The sequence below is a fragment of the Alexandromys fortis genome, unplaced genomic scaffold, assembly GCF_014885135.2.
Source record: "Alexandromys fortis isolate MF-2015 unplaced genomic scaffold, M_Fortis_MF-2015_v1.1 scaffold_5, whole genome shotgun sequence".
Taxonomy (NCBI): domain Eukaryota; kingdom Metazoa; phylum Chordata; class Mammalia; order Rodentia; family Cricetidae; genus Alexandromys; species Alexandromys fortis.
Genome location: NW_026067924.1, coordinates 7,296,412 through 7,323,555, shown reverse-complemented (window position 1 = coordinate 7,323,555; position 27,144 = coordinate 7,296,412). Strand labels below are relative to the sequence as shown.

Sequence of the window (27,144 nt, the reverse complement as noted above, 5' to 3'; positions counted from 1 at the left end):
ATAAGCTCATATATTCACATCCAGGTATACCAATTATCTATTCATTTGCCAAAGTTCTTGTATAAATTCCACTATGATTGACTACAGTCCTCACACTGTAATTTAGAAGCTTTGGCACCATATATCTGCCACTGTGTATTCTCTGAACTATATGTCCCTAATCCTCCCACCCCATCCATCATCCTACAGATTAGCTTTTCTCAAATGGTCCTGGGGATCCAGCACAGAGCATTTCCCTTCTAGTTTACTAATCAACACATCCATCTCCCATGGGTATGTTTGTTTGTTTGTTTTAAACTAATCTTTTTATTTTCGTAGTTTCTATATTTTTAGAAATTTTAAGTTTGGGCACTACAGAAAAATACTACGGTAAGAAAAAAATAAAATAAAAATACAAGTTAGGCATGGTGGCATCCACCTTTAATCCCAGCTTCTGGAGGCAGAGACAAGAGTATTTCTGTGAGTTCGAGGACAGCCTGGTCTATCTACATAGTTCTAGGCCAGCAATATGACATACTGAGATGCCCCCTTTCTCTCTCTCTCTATCCTGTTCACACACACACACATACACACACACACGCACAAACATATAAACTCACAAACACACATGTTAAATACAGTGGTGAACACAAAGCTGAACTGTGTTGAGGGCTCAAATTTCTCAGGCTTTAGTTTTCTTATCTAAAAAGGAAGGAGAGCAGTGAATGACCAAAGTCCTTTCTCTTTCTAGAAGCCTAAATACTAGGCTTCCTGAACTAGGAAAAGAAGACCAAGCAATCCTGCAAGCTGTCAGTCATCTCCTGATAACTTTTGAGTAATATGAAAAGTGAAAACTGAACAGCTATGTAGTCTGAATAAAATACAGAACTGTTAGAGTTGGGACAATGTTTGCAATACTGGTGTTTAGAAAAAGTAATGAACAATGAAGGACAAACACAAATTGTCAGGTTAGACTTGAGTCTTTAAGAACTATCTAAATGACCACATTCTACTGCCGTCTTGTTTTATTTTCTGTTGCTGTGATAAAACACTGACCAAAAGCAAGTTGGGGAAGAAAGGTTTATTTGGGTTACATTATTGAGGGAAGTTAAGGCTAGAACTCAAGAATCAGAGGCAGAAGCCATGGAGAAACAGTGCTTATTGGCTGACTCCTCACAGCTTGCTCAGCCTGCTTTTTTACCACAACCCAAGATTACCTGCACAGTGGTGGTACTCCCACAGTGGCCTGGGCCCTGGGCCCTCCCACATCAAACATTATAGAAGAAAATGTACCACAAATATGCCCTAGGGCCAATCTGATGGAGAAACATTCCCCAGTTGAATTTCCCTTCTTTATAAGTAACTCTATTTTGTGTCAAGTTGACAAAAAAACTAACCAGCACAACCATTAACCCCTTGTAATATACTGAGGGATATTCACAATTAAGAACGGAGGTACTCACAGATTGACATGTGCTTGTGGAAGGAGACTTACCTTGTCTGATGCATAGACAGCATCAAACAGTCCCAGAAGAGTCACAGAGATTCCTACAGCTGGACCATTTACTACTGCAACTAGAGGCTTGGGAAAGTCTATAAAAGAGTTTACAAATTCCCTAAAGAAATGGAAAGAGAAAATCATTAATTATCCCAAAGTGGCACCACTAACTATAGAAAGGAATGTATAAATGTGATATGATATCACTCTATAGGGCCACCTCTGCTGATTGGCCCAGGATCCCTATAAATGGCACCAAATGGAATATCAGAGTATGGAATACCCAGAGTTCTTTACAGGCTAAGTCCAGTTCACATCTTGGGCACTATATTCAGGATTGTGGGCCAGCTGTGACCTGAGACATCATGGTGTGTGACTACATGCATTACTGCATATCACAGGGGGACTGAGAGACTTGGCAGAACTGGGATAGGAAATTGAAGCCCCAACCCTCCTTCAACAGCTTTCAAGACTCCTTCCAGTGCACAGCCAGCATCTGCAGACACTGTCTATTCACCCTGCTGCGTGGGAACTCAGACTCCCTCTGCCTCTTCCTCACCGTACACTTTCCACTCAACCTCATGACACTGCAGGATGGAGATGGGGGATCTATGGGGAATCGTGATTAAGTGCATCAACACGGACAAGTGGTCATCTTACTGATGTGGGGGGGGGGGGTGAGATGACTCATTGGTTAAAGCATTTGCCACCTAAGTGTGAAGACTGGGGTAGAGTTTGAATTCCCAGAATCCCCATAAATTCTGCGTGGGTGTAGAGGCCCACTTGTAATTGGCTTCAGAATGGGAGCCTAGAGCAAGCATGTGAGTGAATTCTGGGTGTGAGACATCAAGTTTCAGTGAACAAAATGAAAGAGTACGCTGGCTAGTCTTAGGTCAATTTGACACAAGCTAGAGGCGTTTGGGAAAAGAGCCTCTCAGTTGAGAAAGTGCTTGCATAAATCTGGGCTATAGGCAAGTCTGTGGTGCATTTTTTCAATTAGTGATTGATGTAGGGGGCCCAGACCATTGAGGTTGATTCCACCCCTAACTGGCAGTCCTAAAAGTTATAAGAAAGCAGGCTGAGCAAGACAGAAGGGTGCAAGCCAATGAGCTGTACTCCTCCATGGTCTTTGGATTGGTTCCTGCCTTCAGGTTCCTGCAATTGTTTCCTTTGATGATGGACTGTCAGGTGGAAATATAAAAGGAATTTCCTCTCCAAGTGTTGTTGGTCCTAGTATTTTATCACAGCTACAGAAACCGGAACAACGACATAAAGCGATGAAGAAAATGTCTGACATCCACCTCAGACTCCACATGCACATAAGTTCACTTGTACACACATTATATGTTCACCACAAAGACACATGAAGTTGGGGAGCAAAACCCTCTAGGATCAAACAAAGGTCACTCTTACCTCAGTAGCACGGCACCCTTTTCAGCTGCCTCCTCCATTCCACCAGAGGCACTGGTGAAGTTAGTTAGGTCATTCCCACTGCAGTAATAGTCACCAGCTCCTGCGAACAGTCAATCAACAGAGCCACGATTCCTTCATGTTCCAACTCATTCTAGAGTTATGTGTAGGCTGTGCGCAGGGCTTGCTCAGCCATTCACTAGTAGAACATGAGTGAACCTCATTTACACAGTAGGGATTAACAAGACACTGGTATTAAAGAACCTAAGTAAATGCAGATGGTGTGAGTAGAACATGGCAGATGGCCACATGGTATGACTATGGAGCAGGCTCAGTCTATTGTGATGTTTAGGGTGGAGCTCACACAGGAAGGGGCAGCTGGACTAAGACCTGAACAACAGGCAAGGCTAGCAGAGATGGAACAGTGCACATGAGATTCTGTGTCTGTGGTCTCCAGGGTCTACACAACAGCCTGAAAGAAGAGCCCCCAGCACTGAAGCAGAGAAAGAACAGGGTGCCGGGCGGGGGCTGCTATAATCAAGATGAATGGACAGACTGTGGAACTGTCTAGATTACAATAAGAACCATTATCTTTATATTAAGAGTCACTAAAGTTGTGTGATTATTTAAGTACTGTTTTTCTATGATGAAATAGTTACTTCGTAATCACTTTTGTTTTGAGACAGATCTGAAGTAGCCCGGGTTGGCTTCAAACTCCCCATGTAGCTGAGGATGACCCTGAGCTGCTGATTTTCTGTCCCTCCCTACCTATTGACTGCCAGTACTGAAGTCCTGTTACAGTACCATGCTGGGGAATAACAGTCAGGAATTCCTGCATGATAGGCAAGCACTTCATTTCAAGCTACTTCCCTAGCACCCTTAAATAGTTTTGATAACTGTAAATATCAGAGTTTTCCCAGACCAAAAGAAGACACGATGGTTCTTATTTATGTGCATAGGATACATTCCAAGATGGTCCAAAAATCCCTGAAACATGGGCATAGTATCAGGCTCTCCAATATGTATTGTGTATTTCCTTTCCAGTTGATCCTCCATACCCTCAGGTTTTTTTACATCTATGGATTCAACCAGCAGAAAATACTTGAAGACCAAAAAAAGTCATACATAATAAATATTCATGGACTTTTATCCTTGTGACTATTCTTTCCTAAACAATGTAATGTTTACTGACATAGCATCATTCTCTCTTAAGCATTGTGACACCAAAAGGGGATTCAAGAGCCTCGGGATGTGTGGACCTTCTATGGAAATACAACATGATTCTACACAGGAACATGAGTGTGAAAATTACTGTTTTGATGAGAGTCATGGAACTAGTTCCCAGAGGGTACTGAGGGTGACTATACATGCATACCTGTGATGAAGTTCAACATAGATATTAAATAACATATTTATAGTAACAAACTTTAATAATAACAATATATTATATGATGAGTTATTTAAAACATACTGTGAATTTTCTAGAAACTCCTACTTATTTCTAGACCCCAGGTGACAACATGTAACTCAAATTTTGGGAGGCAAAACCCCTGAAAGGAGCATTCAGTTAAGACGGGCAACTGTACTGATGCCTCAGAATGCTCCAGATGCTCTCTCTACCCTGCCAGCCCAGCAGACGGAGGCAGTCATATCCAGATTCCATCGGCAAACAGTCTGAAGCTTCTCTCCAGTAATATAGGACTTACGTAAATTGAGCTGAGCAATATGCACTCTTATGTTTCATGAAGTTCACTAAGCCATTCTGTAAGGAACATCCATATTTCTGCATGTATCAAGAATTTGCCTTTTTTTATTGTTGTTCAGAATTCTATAAACAGTTAAAAGTCAACCTGTTTGTGGACGGATGAGTTATTTTCTGCTGTGGCTCTTGTGATTCAGACAGCATGAGCTTTACTATGATAGGTTGGGACTGACGACTTATCAGGAGTAATTATCAAAGAGTGGTTATATTATGTGCACGATAACATGGTCCATTCATAAATCAATCCACTGGAGTGCTGAGAAAGACCTTTAGTCAGCATCAGTTCTACCTTGTAAGAAATTCCCTAAAATAGAAAGTGAATGAGTCCATGAAAATGGTCTTACCTGTGAAAACAGTTATGGCTGAGTTGTCTGTGCTGGCGTTTTTAAGGGCAAGTATTATGTCCTGATACATCTATGTGAACAGAAAGACAGGGAAGCAAACAGTTAAAATGAGATCCATTGTCCAGTGGACTGAGCCACTGCATCTGTCTGCAAGCTTTCTTTCAACCCAGTGCCAAGGTAATTTTTTTTTAAAGAGTTACTTATTTCAGTTATATGTGTGAGTGTTTTGCCTTCTTTATGTTTGTACAGTGCATCAGACCTGGTGCTTTTGGAGGTCTGAAGGGAGTGTCAGATCTGCTGTGACTAAAGGAACGGATGATTGTAAAGCGCCCTGTGGGTGGCTTCTGGATTTGTAGAACCTACCAGAAACTCCCCAGTTCTAAACAATGTCTGACTCTGCTAATTTAAGCCAAATGCTCTAATCTTCTATGAAAATAGGAATAGTGCTGAAATTCTACAGTTGCATGAAAGAATGAAATAGAGAAAAGAAAAATGTGCCCGTGCCCTGGCAGGAGCATCACCTGGGAAGTTATGGCATTCTTTTTGGAGGGCCGATTGAGCATGATCTTTGTGATGCCATCTTCAGAGGTTACCACAATGTCCTTAGACTCATGGACTTTCACATCAGCTCCACTTTTGCCCTGGCTAGAGGCTTCAGATGAGGGACTCAAACTGGACACCAGATCCACATAGTTCTGCCTGGCAGTTTCCTGAAGAGTAGATGACAAAGACCTTTTGGCATTTAAAATAAGCAACATGAGAAATATACAATGCTAATAAACATCACTATGTGATCAAGAGCAGAGTCTTTGATTCAACAGAGGTGCATTGCAACTTCCAAGGTTGTGGGAGAGGAGACCCATATGTGTAATTCCAGCCACTGGGAGGCTGAGGCGGGCAGATTTTTGAGTTTAAGGCCAATCTAGACTGCAGTAGTTAAAGAGTCCAAGAATAAGAATATAGAAATGTAAATACCAAAAATAAGAATAAATAAAAAAAATACAAGTTGTAAGCCCAGGAGAATGAGAGCAGGCTGTCAGCAGCTTTCTCAGCAGTTTAAGGATTAACTATTAATAGTGGTTGCTTCCTTTTATAACCCAGGGCTCTATCTGCAAGGCTGAAGCAGCCCTCACTCTGCAAACTGAGGGTCAGCTTTTAGACAATCCCCTGGCCACTCATGACCAGCAATTGATGTAAGCTGAGTTAACTTTTAAATGATGGGATTTACGTGACTTTTGACTTTTTGGTTGCTAATTTTCCCATACCCTTCCCTGCCATGAGAAACTGGCAGTATCAGGGGAGGTGCAGAGCCTTGGTTAACACTATCAAGGAACACCAGGGGAAAATAATGGACTGAATACGAACACTAGTTTAACTGGAAAACTCAGTAAATGGAAATTGCAAAGAAGGGCAACTTGTGTCTACGTTTCACCTCAAGATTGTAAAAATTCCTTTCTTACTGCTTAATGCTTATTGTTATAAAAAGACAGGGGAGTCAAAAAAACTGCTGTTTGCCACAGCCTTACAAGCCTGAACTCTGGCTGTGGTCTCAGCTAGCTGATAAACTTTTTGTGCCCCATAGAGATTTATTTTTTAATTTTTAAATTTTTTTCCTAAAATAAAGTTTGCTTCTGGTTTCCTAGACTTGGGTGGTCTGTCCCAATCTTTCCGTGAATCCCGCCCCTCCCCATGGACCCAACATAGTGAGGGGGCAAAATAAAGGAATTTCAATGACTTATGCACAGAGATTTGCTGGGGGCAGGGAAACATCTAGTGAGTTCTGGTTAATAACAGGATACAAACTTACCTGTGGGAGGCTGCCAAGGGCATTCCATGCTTCCCACTTGGCTTTATTGACTAGGTCAAACACTCCTGGCTTAGGAACATTACAGGGTCCATCTGTGGCCTACAAAGAACGCAGCGGTGATTAATCTGGAATAGAAAGCTCTTGAGAAAGTGGTCCTAGAAGCTAAGAGTTCATCAGTTTCGTATCCCTGATCATTTGTCACAAGTGAAAACACTGAGCCAATTTTCAAATCACAAAATTTGAAAGTCCACACTGTCTAAAGTCCTCTCTATGGGGATAGAAACAGGAATTTAACGATAAACTCCTGCTAACTGCTCGAAGGGCTGTAGTTGGTGCAGGTAGGAATGGCGGCTTCAGTTCCTGGTCCCCAGGAAGCTTAACTGAATAGCACTCCAGGAATACAAAGAAAACTGATTTTGTGTGAGGGCAGGTAGGGTGCATATCCTGAAATGAATCAACATCCCACTCAGCTACTTTTCAGAAGAGATTTTCAAACAATTTAAAATGTATAAATTTTGCCCTAGAGTCAGTTCATGGAGGACAGAAGAGACTTGGAGATGACAGGAAGTGGAGGCTTTGTTCATCCAAAGTCACCCACTGTAGTCGGTCATCTGGGAGATGACAGGAAACCGGGCACACAAAGGGCTGCACAGAATTCCCTCTGCCAGTGGGAAGCTAAGGACCTGCTGGAGACTGCAGGTCCTGGCGTCTATTTGTTCCTGGTCCTTGCATTTCTCCATCCAAACTGCTGACCAGTCAGTCCTAACTCCAGACAGCCAGCAAAGCTTAGGGCTGTGCAGTTTCTAAGACTACCTCAGCTCACATCCACTAAAAACACTCACAGAACTTTTGCAAGCTGGGGTATTCATGGTTAAAGTTCCTCACATGGAAAAAAAATAGAAACTTAACTAACGGAGGGCAAAAATTCACAGAATAGAGTTCAGAGGTGAAGTCAATATGACACTTCTATTGTCTTAATAAGAGGAGCCAGGTGGTGGTGGTGCACACCTTTAATCCCAGCACTCAGGAGGCAGAGACAGGCAGATCTCTGTGAGTTCAAGGCCAGCCTGGTCTACAAGAGCTAGTTCCAGGACAGGAACCAAAAGTTACGGAGAAACCCTGTCTCGAAAATCAAAAAAAAAAAAAAGAAGTTATGAAGAGGAAAATTCCCAGACTGATGGATATATGAAAATACAGGTAGGCTATTGCCAATGAATAAGTTCTCTGCAGTGTCCATGTCAACTCTTTGCAGAGCCTAACCCATAGCTAAACCTACCTACCCCGAGACTTCTATGTACCTTAAACTCCAGAGCTGGACTCTCTAGGCAAATAAAGATGCTTGTGCCAAGCATGACCATTAGAGAATACCCCCTATCAGCTGAGGGCAAAGTCTTTTTAAACAAGAAAATTCTTGAATGTATACTTGCATTTTCTGAGTTAGGGTTTCTATTTCTGTGAGAAAAATACTCTGACCAAAAGCAACATGAGGAGGAGAGTGTCTATTTCAGCTTCTTCTCAGCACCTCATGGAACCTTCTCAAAAACTGACCACATACTTGGTAACAAAAAACCTCAACAAATACAAAAAAAAAAAATTGGAAGAACCCAATGTATCTTATCAGATCACCATGGTATAAAACTAGAAGTCAAAAGCATCACTAGTTCCAGAAAACCCACAAACACATGGAAAGTAAACAGTGCCCACCTGAAGCATCAATGGGTCAAGGAAGAAATAAAGAGAGAAGTTAAAGACCTTCTAAAATTCAATGAAAATGACCACACAACATACCCAAATTTATGGGACACAATGAAAGCAGTGTTAAGAGGAAAGTTCATAGCACTAAACGCTTACATAAGAAGCTGGAAAAAACCCCACACTAGTGAATTAACAGAACATTCGAAAAATTTACAACAAAAACGAGCACATTCACCTAAGAGAACTAGACGGCAGAAAATAAATCAAAGTGAGAGCTGAAATCAACAAAATAGAAACAAAGAAAACAATACAAAGAACCAATGAGATAAAGAGCTGGTTCTTTGAGAAAAATCAACAAAATTGACAAACCTTTATCCAAACTAACCAAAAGGCAGAAAGAGAATGTCCAAATTAATAAAATCAAAAATGAAAAGGAGTCACAACAGACATGGAGGAAATACAGAGAATCATCAGGTCATATTTCTGTACTCCACAAAATTGGAAAACTTAAAGGAAATGTATGACTTTCTGGATAAATATCACTTACCAAAATTAAATCAAGACCATATAAGCAAATTAAACAGACCTATAACTGCTGAAGAAATAGAAACAGTCATCAAAAGTCTCCTAAAAAAAAAAAAAAAGCCCAGGACAAGATGGTTTCAGCTCAGAATTCTACAAGACTTTCAAAGAAGAACTAATTCCAATACTCCTCAAATAATCCCACACAATAGAAAAAGAAGGAACATTGTCAAACTCTTTTTATGAGGCTACAATTACCCTGATACCCAAACCACAGAAAGACATTACTAAGCAAGAGAATTACAGACAAATCTCATTCACGAACATTGATGCAACAATACTAAATAAAATACTGGCAAATTGAATTCAAGAACACATCAGAACCATCATCCACCATGATCAAGTTGGCTTCATCCCACAGATGCAAGGATGGTTCAACATATGAAAATCTGTCAATGTAATGTATCATATAAACAAGCTGAAAAATAAAAAAAAAACACATGATCATTTCATTAGATGCCGAAAAAGCATTTGACAAAATACAACATCTCTTCATGATGAAGGCCTTGGAGAGAGCAGGGATTCAAGGATCATACCTAAACATAATTAAGGCAATATACAGCAAGCCAACAGCCAACATCAAACTAAATGGAGAGAAACTCCCAGAGAGTCCACTGAAATCAGGAACAAAACAAGGTTGTCCACTCTCTCCATATCTATTCAATATAGTTCTTGAGATCCTACCTAGAGCAATAAGACACCAAAAGGAAATCAAGGGGATACAAATTGGAAAAGAAGAAGTCAAGCTCTCACTGTTTGCTGCTGATATGATAGTTTACATAAGAGATCCCAAAACTTCTACCAAGGAACTTCTACAACTCATAAACATTTTCATTAATGTAGCAGGATACAAGATTAACTCAAAAAAGTCAGTAGCCCTCCTGTATACAGATGATAAAAGAACCAGGGAAGAAATCAGAGAATCAACACCTTTCACAATAGCCACAAATAGCATAAAATATCTTAGAGTAACTGTAACCAAACAAGTGGAAGACTTGTATGACAAGAACTTTAAATCTTTGAGGAAAGAAATTGAAGAAGACACCAAAAAGTGAAAAGATTTCCCATACTCTTGGGTACACAGAATTAACATAGTAAAAATGGCAATCTTACCAAAAGCAATCTACATATTCAATACAATGTTCATTTAAAATCCCACCAAAATTATTCAAAGACCTTGAAAGAACAGTAATCAACTTCATATGGAAAAGCAAAAAGACCTAGGATAGCAAAACCAATCCTGAACAATAGAAGAACTTCTGGAGGCATCACAATCCCTGAGTTCAAACTCTACTACAGAGCTACAGTACTGAAAACAGATTGGTATTGGCATAAGAACAGGACACCCACACAGAGACACTGATGCTAATCACCTAGTAGAAATGATAAAAATAATAAATGATAACACAGGAGTCCAGGCTGGCAAACTTAGGAGTGAAGTCTTTCCATTATAACCTTTAGTTCCTCAATGATTATAAAAATTTTCAAACATTCACAAATACATGAGTTATATCCCATTAACAGTTATTAAATTTTACCTTATATGCTTCACCTATTTTCTTTTTTTTTTTTTGTTCATTTTAATTGGTTTCAAACATCCCAAACACCACATTATTCCACCCTTAAATACTTACTTTCCATTTACCCGGAACACCAACATTTTATTATATAAACATGGCACCATTAACAATATCCAGGATACCACTAAGTAATAGTAAAACTCAGTCAATATTCAAATTTCCCCAACTGCCCTGAAACACCATTTAGTACTTACTCTAATCAGGAAGGACTCCAAAGCAGGAGCCCAAACATGCAAATGTGAATGTGAATGTTGTATCTCTGTGCTTTGAAAGGATATCAAGACCCAACCTAAAAAGCAAACCTAAACAAAGCTTCTATCACACACCTCAAAGAGTGACAGCCATGCAGCCCAACCATGCAAAGCTGCCTGTTAGATTCATATCAACTTCAGGAATCATTTGCTCCAAATGTGTATAAATCACATCTGACCTCAGCCCATTACCTGTTTATACAGCGCATAGAGTTGCAGCTTCACTTGGTTTCCTGGGTCCTTCTTCAAGAGTTTTACTTGGTTCACTGCATTTTCAAAGTCCTGCTGACTGGCTCTCATCTTTGGTCTGCCCAAGTGCACCTGAGCCACTGGGAATCTAAAGACCTGCGGGAGACTACAAACAATGTTTTTTATTTGTTCCTAGGTCTTCATTTCTGCAACAGAAGTACCGATTGGTCCCAAGCCCTATTAATCAGGATGGCATGATTATCTACAATATTTTCTCCAAGTCAGCAACTTCCCACAGACTGGCACAAACTTTTCCAAATGACGTGAAGGTTTTGCCTTTTGAGAAAGTCACTCATGCCATCACCGCGTTACTGCAACCACCAGGCTCCAGGCTTTGCTCCTGGGGCGCAATTTCTTTGGGTTGTTTCATTTGGGTCGCTTTATCCAGCCACTTCTCTAAAGAGGGTTTGAAAACCACACTAGTGATAACGGATTGCGCGTGTTTAGCGTTCAGAAAACTGGCAATCTTGGTCACAGGGCAGCCTTAGAGCCCTAGGAAGTTCCGGGTTCGGCCTGCAGGCATGGGCGCCTCCCAGAACCAGAGCTTGCAACTCTCCCTGCTTGGCAGAAGTGGGCAGAGCGCGTCCATTCTTACCCTTCTGGCTTCAGCAGAGGAAGGACATTCGAGGTCCCTATTTAGAGCTCTCTCGCTGCGAAACCGCCAATGGAGGATCCTGCTGTCCTGCTAGCCAGACCAGGTGACAGAGCGGGCGGCTCCGCGGGCGGGCGACAAACCTCGCTGGCAACTTTGGGCCAGAGAGCCGAAACTGCAGGCTTACCTCGGACACCAGCGCCGCACCACTCTCCAGATCACTGCCGCCAAAGCTAGATGCTTAAGACAGTGTGATCCCTGAGACTTAGGTCCAGTTGAAACTGCAGGACCAGACCAGGTGGGGCGGAGCCAGATGTGAGCTCCGGGCATAGGCGGAGCCAGGCATCTTAGGGCGGGCAGAGCAGGGCTAGGGTGTGAGCCCTGGGGGAGGGGTGTGGCTGGCCTGTCCTACTGATCTGAGAATGGGCAGATTTCAGGGAGGAGCCCAGAATTTCTGGACCAGGTCCAACTTGGTACAAAGGTGACTGGCACAAGACTGGCAAAGACGGCTGGAAGCGGAAGTAAAAAGGCAGATCGCTGGGCTCTGGGAATTTTAATCAGAGATCCTAAAGCATATTCATGTAGAAACCGGATCATTTTTCAGTTAGGAGCACATTGCTGAGCACACTCAGTTCAAGGTCACGGAGCACGCGTTTAAAAGATTAAATGAACAAGAATGCCCCCTGGACATGCTTATCTTGCACAATAAAGTCTAAGAGGAACACGGAAGGACACTGTTCAAGTTGCATTAATGTAGGCCTTTGCACCTGAAGGTGTCAGTCTTGCTTAGCAGCTAACCATATGAGCAGGGGCCATGTCCTGTGAACACAGTGTCTGACTGGAGACGGGGTGGGAGTGGACAGTTCTCAATGAAAGGGAACCACTGGAAGATGGATAGCACTTCTTTTGAGCATGAGTATCACTGTGTCCAGGCTAAGGAGTTTGGATTCTGTGCTGTGAGAGAGCCTAAAAAGAGCTAACTGATGAGGCTAGAGAGTTGGCTGAGTTGTTTGAGAACATTTGTTGCTTTTGCAGAGGACCTGGGTTTGTCTTTCCTGAACCTACATAGTGGCTCATGACCACTCATGACTCCAGGTCCAGGGGAACAGACCTTATCTCTGGCCTCAGCAGGCACCAAACACACAGATGGTGTTGCATGTGTACAGTTATACAAAATCAACCACACATAAATAAACTAATAGACAAGGTTAAAGTAAAAAGTTAAATGCATTTTTTAAAAGATCCAGTTGGCATGCCTTTGATATAGTACACAGAGCAGTCAGAGTTGCCCAGCACATCTCCTGAGGGTATTGCTTCTGGACCAGAGTAAGAATGGCAGAATCCTCAAGCCCTCAGCCAGAGCTCTAATCTCTACTCTGTTGTAAGAGGACCAGGGCCTGCTTGTTCTTATGAAGACCTTGAGGGAAGATGTCTGATTCAATTAGATCTGACCTTAGAGGTTGATTGCAGGGACCAGTGCTGCCTAAGAAGGGGTTTGAGAGAGTCACAGGCCTAGTGGTGACAAGAGCCAAGGAAATGTTTCAAGCAACACTGAATCTTGGGGATTCTGCTTTACCTTATACGCTAAGAATTTTGGCAGATGTTTCTAGAGATGGTGGCATGGAACCTATGGTTGATGAACCTGTCAGCCAAAGTGACTGTTTTTATTTTTAACATTAAAATTTCATCAAATTATGACATATAAAATTCTAGCATATAGTGTCAGGAATGATTTGAATTATGTGCAAACAACAGCAAAGGCTGCAGTCTGAAAGAAGCCTCAATCCCTTCATCCCACTGCAGGCTCCCCTCTCTGGATCTGTTGTCTTTCCACAGCTGTTTCTTGAGTTTATCTCCCCGTCCCCCACCCCACTCAGTCTTTCCTCAGGTCTCACTGTTTCCGCATTGCTGCAACTTGATCAGCCCTGACTGGCTTTGCTTTCCTCCCACCTCTGCAGCCTGCTTTGCTCCTGCTCTCTGACTGATCTCCCTACAGTGTAACTCTGATGGCTGTGGTTGGAACTGTGGCCCAGAGTTCTCATTTGGGAAACATCTCTCAGTTCCCGTGTCGATGGCATTTGGGGGCAAGACCTTTGAGTACTGACTAAGGTGAGACATTAACAAACAGCATGAAGGCCCTGGCCGGTTGCCAGAACCTTGACAATTAGACATCGCAGCTTCCAGAATGCCGAACTGGCTTCTGTTGTCTGTTATTTACCCAGTTGGTGGCTTTTCGTTGTAGAAACATAAAATGGACCAAGACACTGATATGACTCACGACAGTCTCTTGATCCTTCCTCTGTCACTGGAATCTTGTGTGGGTCCCTTTGCCTAATAAGTAACCCAAACCTTTTAGTGTAACACATAAGGAAGGTCTTTGCGATTTGGTCCATAATGTCTACTCATCTCTCCTGCTTGCCCTTTCCATTCATTCATTCACACACTCGTTTATCGAATTTGTTAGCTTTTTTTTTTTGAGATAATCTCACTATGTGTCAAACATATGGTGATCCTCTTGCTCCTGCCTCTGCCTCTTGAGTTCTAGAATCACAGTCTTGCACTACGGTGTACAGCTCTTTGTTTTTTTATTTAAAACCATTTGTTTTGAGGCAGAATCTCCCTATAAAGGCCCTACTTGAAGTTGTGTTGATCCTCCTGTCTCAGCCTTGGGTTGCAGGTAGACATCCCCGCCTGTTCTTTCCGTTTGGAAATGGTGTCCAGCCTCTCTGTGTTTCTGCAGCCTGTGCTTTCTCCATCCAGACACTGTTTGACGTGAGAAGTCTTTGACGCCCTCGTTCGCTCTCGTCTCCTCCTGTGATCCTACTCTCTCCAGAGCTGGCCTATTTCCTAAGACAGACGTCACTATGTTTCCTTCAGACTAGCATTTTGTTCAGCCCTCACCTGACCCATATTAAGTGCCATGTCCCATCTCTGGACACCCTGCTTGACAGGAAAGACTGGCTGTGGTCATTTGTTGTAGGGAGGTAGACGGACCAAGGACTTTCTCAGAGGGTCTGGAGAAAGGACAACAGGAACTTTAGTTCTGTGTCCTCAAAGGAGTGTGTAATGGGAAAATTAAAAATGCTGCAGGATTCTTGCTGGCGGCAGACATCAGAAACGCGGCAGGTACCCAAGCAGTAGCAGCGGGCCATGTGGTTGCAGGAAGGGAGCAGTGGGTCCCAAGAGCAGCCATTCCCAGGTAGGGACGGGACAGGAGACAACGTGGCAGTTCGTTGAAGGTGGTTGGTCCCTGGCAGCAAGCCAGGTTGCCAGGGAAAAGAGATAGAACTCATGCTGGAAGCTGAAGGAGTGGGGGTGGCTTGTCTCTTAAAGAGACAGAAGAGATCCTTACAGAGTGAATTTGGCAAGGCCAGTCTGAGGCTGGAGTCAATGCCTTGAAGGAGTGAAGGTTGCAGTTTCTGGAGCTGTGACTCTTCCCTCTGGGTTTTATCAGCTGTTACACAGCTGATGTATGTCTGATGTATCTTGTGTTCTTTTCCCCAGCATTATCTGATTTGGCTCTCTGCTGACCTTGGTGATTATCTCCCACTAATAGTATATAAGATGCTGAACTTTTTTTTTTTTTTTTTTTTTTTTTTTGTTTTTTNGTATTTTTTTTTTTTTTTTTTTTTTTTTTTTTGGTTTTTTGAGACAGGGTTTCTCTGTGGCTTTGGAGCCTGTCCTGGAACTAGCTCTGTAGACCAGGTTGGTCTTGAACTCGCAGAGATCTGCCTGCCTCTGCCTCCTGAGTGCTGGGATTAAAGGCGTGCGCCACCATCGCCCAGAGATGCTGAACTTCTTAATAAACTTCCTTGTATAAGTCGTCACCTTCCTAGTCCCTTCCTTTTTGTCCTCTTTGTTTCACACTTCTGGTCTCCTATTCAATACCTTGTTCTTTGGGACTCTTATTCCTGAAGGTTCAGGTCAGTTTATTGCGGGCAAGTAAACTGTTGAAAATTTCTGTCTAGCCTGTGTGTTTCCACATCTGATGACAACTTTAGGTCAATTGTCACCTGTGGGTAAGCTGTCAGACGGTGTTAACTGACTTCATGCTCACAGGCATTTCTTTGTCTGTGAGTCACAGGGCAGGCAGAGGAATTGGACTTTTGCCAGGTCCCTATGACGAAAGCACCAGGGAAAGTGGGACCGGGGAAAATCATATTCACATATAATTGCAGGGGGAAGACACCTATTATGACTTGATTAGTATCTAAAGAGCCTCAGGACCTCTGTTCTCCCTCGTGTTTCCTGCTTCAGTTTCATGATCCTGCTTGAGATCAATTAAACCTGTGTATCTGTGACAGAAGCAGCCACATTTACACTTCTGTCTGTCTGTCCAGTCTTCCCTCATCTTTCCCCTTCTTTCATTGTTCTTTTTAGAGGAAGTTTTATATATTCCAGGCTTATTTCAAATTCCACTTAGCTGGGGATGATCTTGAACTTCTGATGCTTCCATTTTTCAAATGCTGGTATTAGGTGCAGGCCTGAGCATGGAATCGAGGCAAAAACTGTGCCAACTGCGCCCCAGCCCCAGCCACCCCACTCCTACTTTTTTGTTTTGTATTTTATGTTTTAAGGCTTAGTTCTCCTCTGTACCGTGTACTGGCCCCAAACCTCCTTGTGCTGCAGCCTTCCTCTTGTGAGAGTTACAGATGTGCTCGGCCTAACCCTCTTAATCTTGTCCCTTCTGTCTCCTTCCTCCTCTTCTTCTTCCCCACTTTCTGTCAAATCAGAGTGTTGCCACACAGCCCAGTTTGGCCTCTAAATCAGAATTGTTCAGTCTTTCTGTGATTAGTGTATGCAATATGCTTTTCTTTTGCTTCATCTTTAACCACCTCCTCCACAGGGTGTCCTAGTAGAAAGAGGGACCTCGGTAATGGCCCCTTCCTTTCTCATGTCAGATCATTTCCTCCACAGAGTACGAATGTGTCTTTAACACTCGTATCCAGAGGTCAGGACTAATTGATTTTTTTGATGAGGAAGAAAACCAAGGAAAAAAAAAGAAAACAGAGTCATTGGGAATAAGCTCCCCCCCCCCCTTGTGACGGGCTCTTGACCATTGTCTTACTGTAACCCCCATTTGTCTCCTAAACCCACTTTGTGCTGTTACACCCCTGAAGATGGAGATCTGGAGGCAGGAAGGACTCTGTTGTTTTCCTCAGTGCCTGTCACTGGCAGCAGGAATGAACCCATGCCGCTAACTGGGTGACCTGATGATCATCCTCAAGGATGCAGGGTGCTCATCTGCTCAAGAGACAAGGGAGCTCCTTCATGACTCAGGGTCCTCTACTCAGGAGACAGAAGAGTGGCCCTCAGACTCCTTTGCAGGATGGTGGGAATGACGCAGAAAGACAAGAGAACTCGGATGGAGTCGAGCGCCTACAACTGGAGAGGGATGTTATGTCTGTGCCTCAGCAGTAGCTGTGTGTGACCTCACAGGGACTGTGAGGCTAATCAGCTGTAGCTGAGTTTAGTCATCAGGGACAGTGCGTGTTGCTGGGATCCCTGTGTTTTCTACAGGATTCTGCCCTTGAAGAGGAGACTGTTTGCAGGTGCTCTGTGCATGCTTGAAGTTTGAGAAGGGGGCACTAGTAAAGAGAAAACGTTCATCAGTGGGGTCCTTACTAACACCTAGATCACAGGAGTGTGGACTAGGGCCTAGGCCATCAGCCTTGTCAAACAGTCTGTTTGCGATGCTCTGGGAAAGGCCAGCACAGCTCCTTTTCCAGGGTGTGGAGCTCATTATGTAGAAGCTCCAGGTGTAAGCAGTGAGATGGAATTAGAACCAGGGGCTTGAGAGGCTTCCCTCCCTCAGCCCTGTTTCCTAACTAGCTCTCCTGCCTCAGGACACCAGGAGTAAATCTGTTTCCTTCTGATTCTGTCTGTCTTCCTGGTTTTTAGGACAGCAGCCCACAGTAAGAATATGAAATTCCAGTAGAGGAGCCTTCGATTTTGGTTAAGTTATATGCATTTAGAAATCCTAGTCTACAGAGTGAGTTTCAGCAGAGCTCAAGATACATAGAGAAATGCTGTCTCAAAAAAAAATGAAAGATGAAAAATAAAAATTAAAAAAAGTTTAAAATAAAGCCACGTAAAGAAGAAAAATACACAGAGAATCTGGATACTCTATGTTATTTTGTTGTCTTTGAATTGTTTGATGGCTAAGGCAGGAACAACTGCTAAAAGACAGTTGATTATAAATGCTGCTGAATTAATCCAACATAAGTATTTTGAAAGTGCCTTGTCTCCAAAGTCTCCAAAATTTAAGTCAAAAGGCATTTTTTTTTTGAGAAGAGGTTTTGCTTTTGTTTCCACAGGAAATGAGAAACTGTGGATTCCCTCTGGATTACGAAAAATCAGGTTTGATCTAGGAAGACCCCACTGAGAAATCATCTCCAGTAGGAACAGATGGCCCAGATGATATAACATTTCAGAGGACCTCTTTTGGAGTTTTCTCTGAGTTCTACATCCAGAACAGTTTTGAGACTGCTGGCTGAGATGATCAAGTATCACAGAATTTTCAAGTCAGGACTTGACCATAATCTTAAATTTTCTTTAGTTCCCTATAAGATTATCAATGTCCCCAAATCAGCAGAAAATAGCCTGGAAAACTATGTCCATATCCCCCCCCCAAAAAAAATGGACTATGGATATTTTCCTTTGTTTAGAATGTTGGCTACAAGTTGTTATGGATAATGGTCAGGAGAAAAGCTAAACAAAGTATAGTAGATTCAGAGTTCATGTTTTTATTTTTTTAAAGGAGGGATAGTGATGTGGGACAATGGTTTTGTACCATGTAAAGATTAGTCAGTTGTATTGTAGCCGGTCAGGAAGTATGGGCAGGGTGACCAGGCAGAAAGTATAGGTGGAGCAACCAGATTAGGAGAATTCTGGGAAGAGGAAAGACTCAGTCTGCAGTTGTAACCCAGATGAAGAGGAAGTAGGGTGAGAATGCCTCACTGATAAAGGTACCAAGCCACATGGCAACACTGGCAAGAATTATGGGTTAATGTAATATATAAAAGTGAGTTAATAAGAAAGCCTGAACTAACAGGCCAACCAGATTACAATTAATGTAGAACTCTGTGTGTTTCTTTGGGACTGAATAGCTGTGGAACTGGGCAGGACATAAACCTCTGTCAACATACCTCTGCCCAATATTTATATGATTTTATTGTCAGAGAAAGAACTCAGAGGAAACAGTATATGGAATTTGGAGAGAGACTTTATTACAAAGCTAAAATACTCAAGGGGTAAGTGTGAGTGTTCTCAGCCTAAATCACTAGCTTTAGGCAACTCATCTATGAGCAAATTATAATGGAATATTGATGAGTTCAGATAGATTGGAGAGACAGACAATTATGAAATTGGGGAGATTGTGTTTCCCACTGTTGGTATAGAATTTATTCCCCCTTTCTGCCCAAAACATCAGATGCATGATGGGAACAGCCAACACTATTGACTGTTGGACATAAGATGTCTAGCCTGCCCCCAGCACCCTGGCAGTGGTTTCTGTTTGTTTTTCTTCATCTGGGGACTCCACATCACATATACCAGACCAGATGCTATTCCACTACATGCAAATCTTGGAGTTGACCTTTCTTTACTGTCAGCACTTGAAAGACTCTTTTGCATTCCTGGCATGAGTTTGGATGACTCCTCCATGCACTCTACTGTCTAATTTTGAGTTGTTACTCCCTGGACATATGCATTTTTCTTGCTGCAATTTTTTCTAAGATGACTCCTCCTCCTCCTCCTTCCTCTTCCTCTTCCTCCTCCTCCTCCTCCTCCTCCTCCTTCTTCTTCTTCTTCTTCTTCTTCTTCTTCTTTTTCGATCTCTCTTTTCCAGCCAGAATCTATGTTACCCAGGCTGGTTGGTATCTTGCCATTCTCCTGCCTCAGCCTCCCAAGTGCTGAGGTTACATATATCCAAGCTACGATTTTCCCCCCTCTGTCTTTGTCCTTCAACAGTTTGGCTTTGATGTAAGCATTATGTTCTTAGAGTGTACCTTGTTTGGGGGTTGCTGCACTTCTTAGATGTGTGAACTTATATCTTCCATCATGTTTGAGAAAGTTTTAGTTGTGAGTTCTTTAAATATCTTGTCTGTCTCAAACAATGTCTTTATCTTTTACTCTGTGCATACAGTGATAATGAGATGCCCACCCCCAGTTCATGGAGTTGTTTTAAAATTTTAATATCATTTTGATGTTTTTTCACATTAGGTAATTTCTACTGATCTGTTTTCCACTTTACTGACACCTTCTTTTATTTTCTCAGTTTACTGTGGTTCCTGTATTATGCCTTTTTAAAATTAGAGATATTCTTCCTTCTTTTTGTCTTATTTCCAAATTTTCCTTTTGGCTTTTAAGAAAATAATTTCTCAGGCAACAGCTTGTATCCATCTTTTCAGTCTACTATGCCCACTTACACAATATGTAAGATGATGAAAATGATGGCTGCTTCATATTATCAAATCCGGTAAGTTTGATTTCGTGCAACACAGGCTTGGCACTGTGCACTCGACTCCTCCTGTTTTCCTGCCTGCATCAGGATTCCCTTTGCTGCATTATGCTAATCTGCACAAGGAAGCTCCAGAGACATGACTCAGTTCCCCAACTGAAGTATAAGTTTTCTTACCTAATAGTTTCTTCTTCAGTTGTGGTAATTAACTCAAATCATGTTAAAATAATGAGTTCACTGATAGAAAATTCACAGACCCATCCAGTCAGTGGCATAGTCTATTACTTATTATTCTCTTGATAAATCTTTTTTTTAATTCTAAGTACCTGTAGAGTTTTGTGTGAAAGTCAACACTCATTTCATATCCCTCAAGATCTAAGCTCAATTATTACTGAAGATAATCTTCATAAATCTAATGACACACTGCTCCGAGACCTCATGGGAGGCCAGATGTAAATAATGTATTAAAAGATTGTTATCAGCTATAGGCCAACAGGACTTTAAATAACTCATTAACATGATTCATGTGAGATGAGTTACCGCTATTCATCGGCCACACACAGGTACCTGCTTCAAGGAGGTGCTGCCAACACCGACAAGGTTGGCACATTGGCAACAATCATTCATTCGTTAGTCATGTTCCAGGTATTAGCAAAGGACACTGGAGTAAAGTTGAGGTTTGATGAGTTGGCTATGAACTTCAGATCCTTGCTCCTCTTGCTATACAGAGGACAGTACATTTCCATTTGTATCAGTTCCAGGATGACACACGATGAGGATTTTGTAATGTGGGTTCACACGTTTGTTATATAACAGCATTAACCAGAGTTCAGTAATGCTAAAGTTCAACAAGTTAAGCTCAGCATCATCAATGATCCACTGTTTTCTGGAGTACACTGTTTTTGTTATTTTCCTGACATTAAATTGAAGCCCAGAGTCTGAGTGGAGTTCAAGGTTTCAGGTTCACCGTCTCAGAAACAATGACTCTGTGATGTGGGAACTTAAGATCATTATCAAAGCAGTTAAGTTCTCTGTTAATTATTCTTGTGAGTGAGAAGAGTCAATAAGCAAAATATCAATGGAAACATGAGGTGTTTCTGGGAGGCCATCTTTTTTAAAAGGTTAGAAAATATAAATGTATCAAAATTGAAACCACCTATTATTTTAATGCTAAATAAATCTAATCTTTGTAAGATTGAATTTAGATAAATGAATTCAATATTTTATGTGGTTCTCTAGAAAACAGAACTGATGGAAAGAATATTACAAGTGGGATTAATTAGATTGTCAGATAGAATGCAAACTGGGTAATCCAAAATGGCTGAATGTGCACAGGAGAGTCTTAGAGCCCAGTAGCTGCTCATTTGATGAGGGACATCGCCTCAGGAGTTCCATCTAGTGATGAAGGTCAGGGGGATTCATGTAGAGTCCCTAGTCTTCATTCTCAGTGGAAGATATCAGCTGGATTCTATCTGCTCAAGTGGACAGACTAGGGCAGCAGCAACAGAGTAGATACAGTCCACTCACCAGCAGGGGGCAAAGGAGAGCAGGTAAAGAAGCAATAGTTTAACATAGGCCCTTCCCATAGCTGAGGCATCCAAGGGAAGGTCCTTAGGAAGGTGCTTCCTTCTAGGGAGGTGGGACTTTGTCATATAATCCATTCTGGAAATATCCATACAGACCTATCAAATGGTTTATTTCTTAGTTGATTCCCAATTCAATCAAGCTGACAATCAAGATTAACCAACAGGGATGTTAATGCTAAATTTAAGATACTGAAAAGATGTGATAGAAAAACTCTCAAAAAAAAAAAAAAGGCGTGAATTCAAGATCAATTGATATTCTCAGGTGCAGATATTTTAACGAAAACAACAGCATTTATGAACAATGAATCATGAGGGTTTTTTTTTTTTTTTTGGTAAAACATGCATGATAGCAAGTATATCCTTTTGAACATTTTTACGTGGACAGCTCAGTAGTGTTAGTGTTAGGAGCCTTCAGAATGGTGCACATTCCATCTCCAGAACCTTTTCAGCCTTCAAAGCTGGAACTCTGTCCCCATGAATCTGCAACTTCCATTTTTTTTTTGCTCCCTCCCCTCTAACCGCCATCATTCCATGATGCTCTACAAACCCGACTATTCCATCTATTGCTGTGTCATATACCCAGTTGTTGATTTTTTTCTTACCAACATTCCCCATATATCTGTCGAGTCCCTTTCTTAGAAGATAAGCTTTATATGTTTAGTAAGGGGGAGAATGTTGGCTTGTTTGTTTGTTTTCTGGAATGTCAGTCTCTTTGTTTCTCAGTTGAATGAGCTAGAATTTCTATTACAGAAAGTAATAGCCATTCATGAACTCAACCATAAAGTTATGATATCAGTAACAATGGGCCCCAGAGCAGGTCATAAGAATAGAGACCTCTGATTTGGAGACTGTGTCACCCTGTATGGACACTCAGCTGGAAGACACTGTATTCTGGGAATGATTGACGCTCAGTTTAATAGAGGGTAGCCATAGACAACTCTAGAGGACAACCTTGAGACAGGGAGAAGCAGAGAGGGCAGGCTCTGGATTTTCCTAACACTGCATTTGATGGAGAGCACAGGGCTGGAAAGAACATTGGGCCAGTTTCTCATCTCAGCTTCTGTGAGATTTCTATTTCTTTTCAAATTCGGTCTGAGGTCTTGTTTGTTGAGGAAAGTTGCCGGCTGTCACACACATCTGTTATATCAACACTTTGGAGGTGGAGGGAGAAGATTAGAATTCAAGGCCAGCTTCAGCTATATAACAAAATTGAAGCCAGTCTGGCCTGCATGAAACTCTATCTTGAAAAATTCAAAATCCAGTAGCCTTATTGGTTTGGACCTCTGCAAGGATGATGTCAGGCTAAAAACAAGTAAGACTCCTTCAAGGAGCCCACTCCCGCTTAGGGATTGTATACTACCCTTTCCCTTTGTAACCTCCTGTCTAGATATTTAAACTGCCAACTTGCCTCACTGTGACTCGTGCTGAAATTCTTTTCTATGACACCGTCAAGGAGCTGGCTACCTTGAAGGGATGTTCCCAAGAGGCTAGTGAACTCTTTAAGTTACAGGTGGCTATGCCTTCTTGATGTCACCGACACTCCATGTCTCCCTAGTACTTGTGATTATTGGAAAGTCCCTCTTCTGGTTGTCCAACTTGTAGCTGTCCATCCCTGTGCCTGCAGTGCTGTGCAAGAAAAGAGAGAGAAGCAGACTGCCACTTCCTTTGGGCTACAGCTCAGCATGGTCCCCACTGTTTGACAGAGCCCACTGGACTTGCCCTTTGCGCATCCTGCTGTTTCTCAGCCTTTCTGTCCAGTCCATACTAATCCCATGCTTCTGCAGCTTAGCTCACATGACAACACAGCCCTGTGTGCCTCTAGCCACCCTCCCTGGGAGCTCACCAATATCTTCTGTCTTACCTAGAGACCTCGGGGCCTCATGCATGTGTGTCAGCCCTTTGTCCCGCTTCTTCAGGGCCTTCTATGAACTCTGAGACTTCTTTAATCCTTTGTGGCCTGTGGCCATTCTGTAGCCTACACACATACATATTACTGGGTGAGGTGTGATGTATTTGTTACCTGAATGTTAATCTAAGTTTTCTTAGTCACTGTTCCATTGCTGTGAAAAGACACCATGACCAAGGCAGCTCTTTTATTTTTTTTTAATTTATTTATTTATTTATTAAAGATTTCTGTCTCTTCCCCACCGCCGCCTCCCCTTTCCCTCCTCCTCCCCCAATCAAGTCCCCCTCCCTCGTCAGCCCAAAAAGCAATCAGGGTTCTCTGCCCTGTGGGAAGTCCAAGGACCACCCACCTCCATCCAGGTCTAGTAAGGTGAGCATCCACGAAACTGCCTAGGCTCCCACGAAACCAATAGGTCCAGTAGAATCAAAAACCCGTTGCCATTGTTCTTGAGGTCTCAGTAGTCCTCCTTGTCCGCTATGTTCAGCGAGACCAGTTTTGACCTAGGCTTTTTCAGACCCAGGCCAGCTGGCCTTGGTGAGTTCCCAATCCCCATTGTCTCAGTGTATGGGTGCACCCCTCCCGGTCCTAAGTTCCTTGCTTGAAGGCAGCTCTTTTAAAAGGAAGCATTTAACATGGGGCTTGCTTACGGTTTCAGGGGTTTAGTAGGTTATGGCAGTGAGCATGTGGTATAAGAACTACATCTTCATCTGTCGGGGGGCGGGGAGAAAGGGAGAGAGAGAGAGAGAGAGAGAGAGAGACTGAGCCTGGTGGACCTTTTGAAACCTTTTGAGCCAACCCCTTGGGATACACTTCCTCCAACAAGGCCGCATTTCCCAATCCTTTTAATCCTTTCAACCTGTGCCATTCCCTAGTGACTAAGCATTCAAAGATATGAGTCCATAGGGCCTTTCTTATCTAAACCTCCACATTAGTAATTAAATTAGTAATAAAATAACCAATGTTTGCCAACGGCCATCTATCAAGGGGAAATGGGACAACTAGGCAAACTGCAGCCAACAACACCGATACAGATATAGCTTGTAATTTATTGCTATGGGCTGATGAGGGAGGAGGACTTGATTGGGGGAGGGGGAGGGAAATGGGAGGCAGTGGGGGGGGGAGGCAGAAATCTTTAATAAATAGATAGATAAATAAATAAATAAACAAAAACAAAAACAAAATCTCCCATTGTGAAAGACACAAATGGTACTGTTTATGGCAGAAGCATAATCCTGACAAGGTCTCGGGACACAATGTCATTCATTGTTATATGTCATATAATCACTTGTCTGTCCTTGGGAACACTGAAAAGGGTGAGGGGTTAAGTGACAGATGATGAAACTCCACTTGGCTGTTATTACTGGGAGAAGTAATTCCCCTGGGCCCCGCTCAACATATTTCTGTTAATACCCAGGCATTATGTTTCAACATTAGATATCTAGGCAACAGCATCTATTGTGAACTACTTTCCTTGGGGATCAAGATATATTTACTAAGATAATCTTGGTGTGTTATTTCACACGGAGTGAAGTGGTTGCTCTTGGGACAAATGTCATCAGTATAATGACAGATTTTTCCAGAAATGGGAGAGAGGAGGTCTGTCCTGCCAAACCTTCTGTTACTGAGAACAAAACTAAAGATTTCACTTTAGGAAGTTAAAAAAGTGCCAACGAAAGTCAAATTGAGTCACATGGTAACTCTGCAAGCTCCTTTCTCTGCATTCCAGCTGATCTTTGGGGTAAATCTCTCCTGCTCTATCCTCTGGGAGCCACTAAGATCCACATAGTTAGTCCCTTGAGACAACATCATTTGAGGGATTCTCAAAGTTGAGAAGAATGTGGCTATCTTCAGGTGCATTTTTTGGTAAAAGGTAGAGAGAATGTGTTTTCTTTATCATAGTTGTAACTCTCTCCTGAGTGGAGGTGGTGATGTCTCTCCTGAACCTTGCAGCAATAAAATTGATGATATAAAGAATTTACTAATAGGCTTGCTTAGGAAATATTAGGTTACACAAAGTAGAATTTAGCTATAGGTCTGCCTCCAATGAGACTGACAATAGGTAGTGTATTAGCCAGGTTTATCAGAGACTGTAAGAAAGAAAATTCTGTATCATAATTGGAGTTTGGGATTGCTGATAAAGTTTCCACTTATGTTTATTAACCAAGATTGATTTCCAATTAGGCTTCATTTCCACAACAAAGGACACAACTGTTACTTATAATCAGCCATTAGGTCCCTTCCCATAGCAAAGAAAGTGCCTGGAAGGAGCAGCTCAAGGGCTGCTAAATCCCCTATGCTTTTATCAGGAGAAGTGTACTTCTGCCAATTGTGCAAGATGAACCTGGGTACCAACTATGGGTAAAGAACACCACTGGTGAATTTAAGAATTAATTCTAATTCTGACAGTGTTTGCTTTGTAAATCATTTGCCCACTTGACCGGATCTGCAGTCTCCCTGTCTTTGTTTAAATTGTTCAAAGTGTAATCTGGGACAAGGGTCTAAAAGAGATTTAAGGATGACAGTGTATGTGGATATTGCAATGAGGCTGATACTTCTGGATTCTAGGGGTCATACAGGTGCAGATAAGCCCTTAGGCAGAAGTGCGTAATGGCTCCCTGGGTATGTTAAAGGGCCCAGTGTGATCCACATGTACATAATTTTTGGTTCATTTAGTCCCTAACCAATAGAATGTACCAAGTATTTGCATGGTACTTACAATTTTTCTAGGTATTATAGCCAATGCATGGACCATTTAAGGTACATGGGATGATATGGGTAGGCTCCACGAAAATATCCGTCCTTTTCTTCATTGATCCTGCATTAAGGAATTAAAAACAAATCTTCCTCTAGGAACAGTGTAGAGCAAGAGTGAGGCCAAATTTGAATTATTCACTTCTTAGTGTATTTTTCTTCTGTATGTTGTTTGTGGTTTGCAGCCTGTTCTATCTGGTGTGTAGGTGCAATGTCTGTCTGTCTCTGCTGTCTGTCTGTTCCTGTTGTCTCTGACAAAGACTTGGCTCTGTATTTACTGTATAGGAAACACCGTGTGGGAAAGGAATGAGGGAACTTACCTCCCCACACCAAAATCTTTAATAGATTTTGCAAGGGAAAGCTGACCCAAAATAGCGCTCAAAACCTCATCCTATATCCACATATTGCTTCCGATATTCACAGGATATTTGTGCTTTTATTTATGTATTTACTTATGTTTTTGTTTTAACACCTGATTTTCGATAAAGGAGCTAAAAGTATACAATGGAAAAAAGAGAGCATCTTCAACAAATTGTGCTGGCAAAACTGGATGTCAATCTGTAGAAGAATGAAAATAGATCCATATCTATCACCATGCACAAAACTCAAGTCCAAATGGATTAAAGACCTCAATATCAGCCCGAACACACTGAACCTGATAGAAGAGAAAGTGGGAAGTACTCTACAACAC

General features: G+C 42.1%; 1 protein-coding gene across 9 annotated transcripts in view; it reads right to left on the bottom strand.

Moving 5' to 3' along the window:
• Eci2 (enoyl-CoA delta isomerase 2) overlaps window positions 1-27,144 on the bottom strand; it is a 75,141-nt gene that overhangs the window by 45,784 nt on the left and 2,213 nt on the right. Inside the window, exons 1-7 of one of the 9 annotated variants that reach the window (XM_050142355.1) lie at window positions 11,937-12,093; window positions 11,101-11,263; window positions 6,801-6,899; window positions 5,515-5,703; window positions 4,994-5,063; window positions 2,891-2,990; window positions 1,475-1,595 (exon numbers count right to left, since the gene is read on the bottom strand). In XM_050142355.1, coding sequence (XP_049998312.1) covers window positions 1,475-1,595; window positions 2,891-2,990; window positions 4,994-5,063; window positions 5,515-5,703; window positions 6,801-6,899; window positions 11,101-11,263; window positions 11,937-12,079 — 885 coding nt within the window. In that variant the 5' untranslated portion in view covers window positions 12,080-12,093. Of the gene's footprint in view, window positions 1-1,474; window positions 1,596-2,890; window positions 2,991-4,993; window positions 5,064-5,514; window positions 5,704-6,800; window positions 6,900-11,100; window positions 11,264-11,752; window positions 12,225-27,144 lie in introns of those variants that run through there. The other 8 variants (XM_050142354.1, XM_050142353.1, XM_050142360.1 and 5 more) reach the window with 8 other exon arrangements.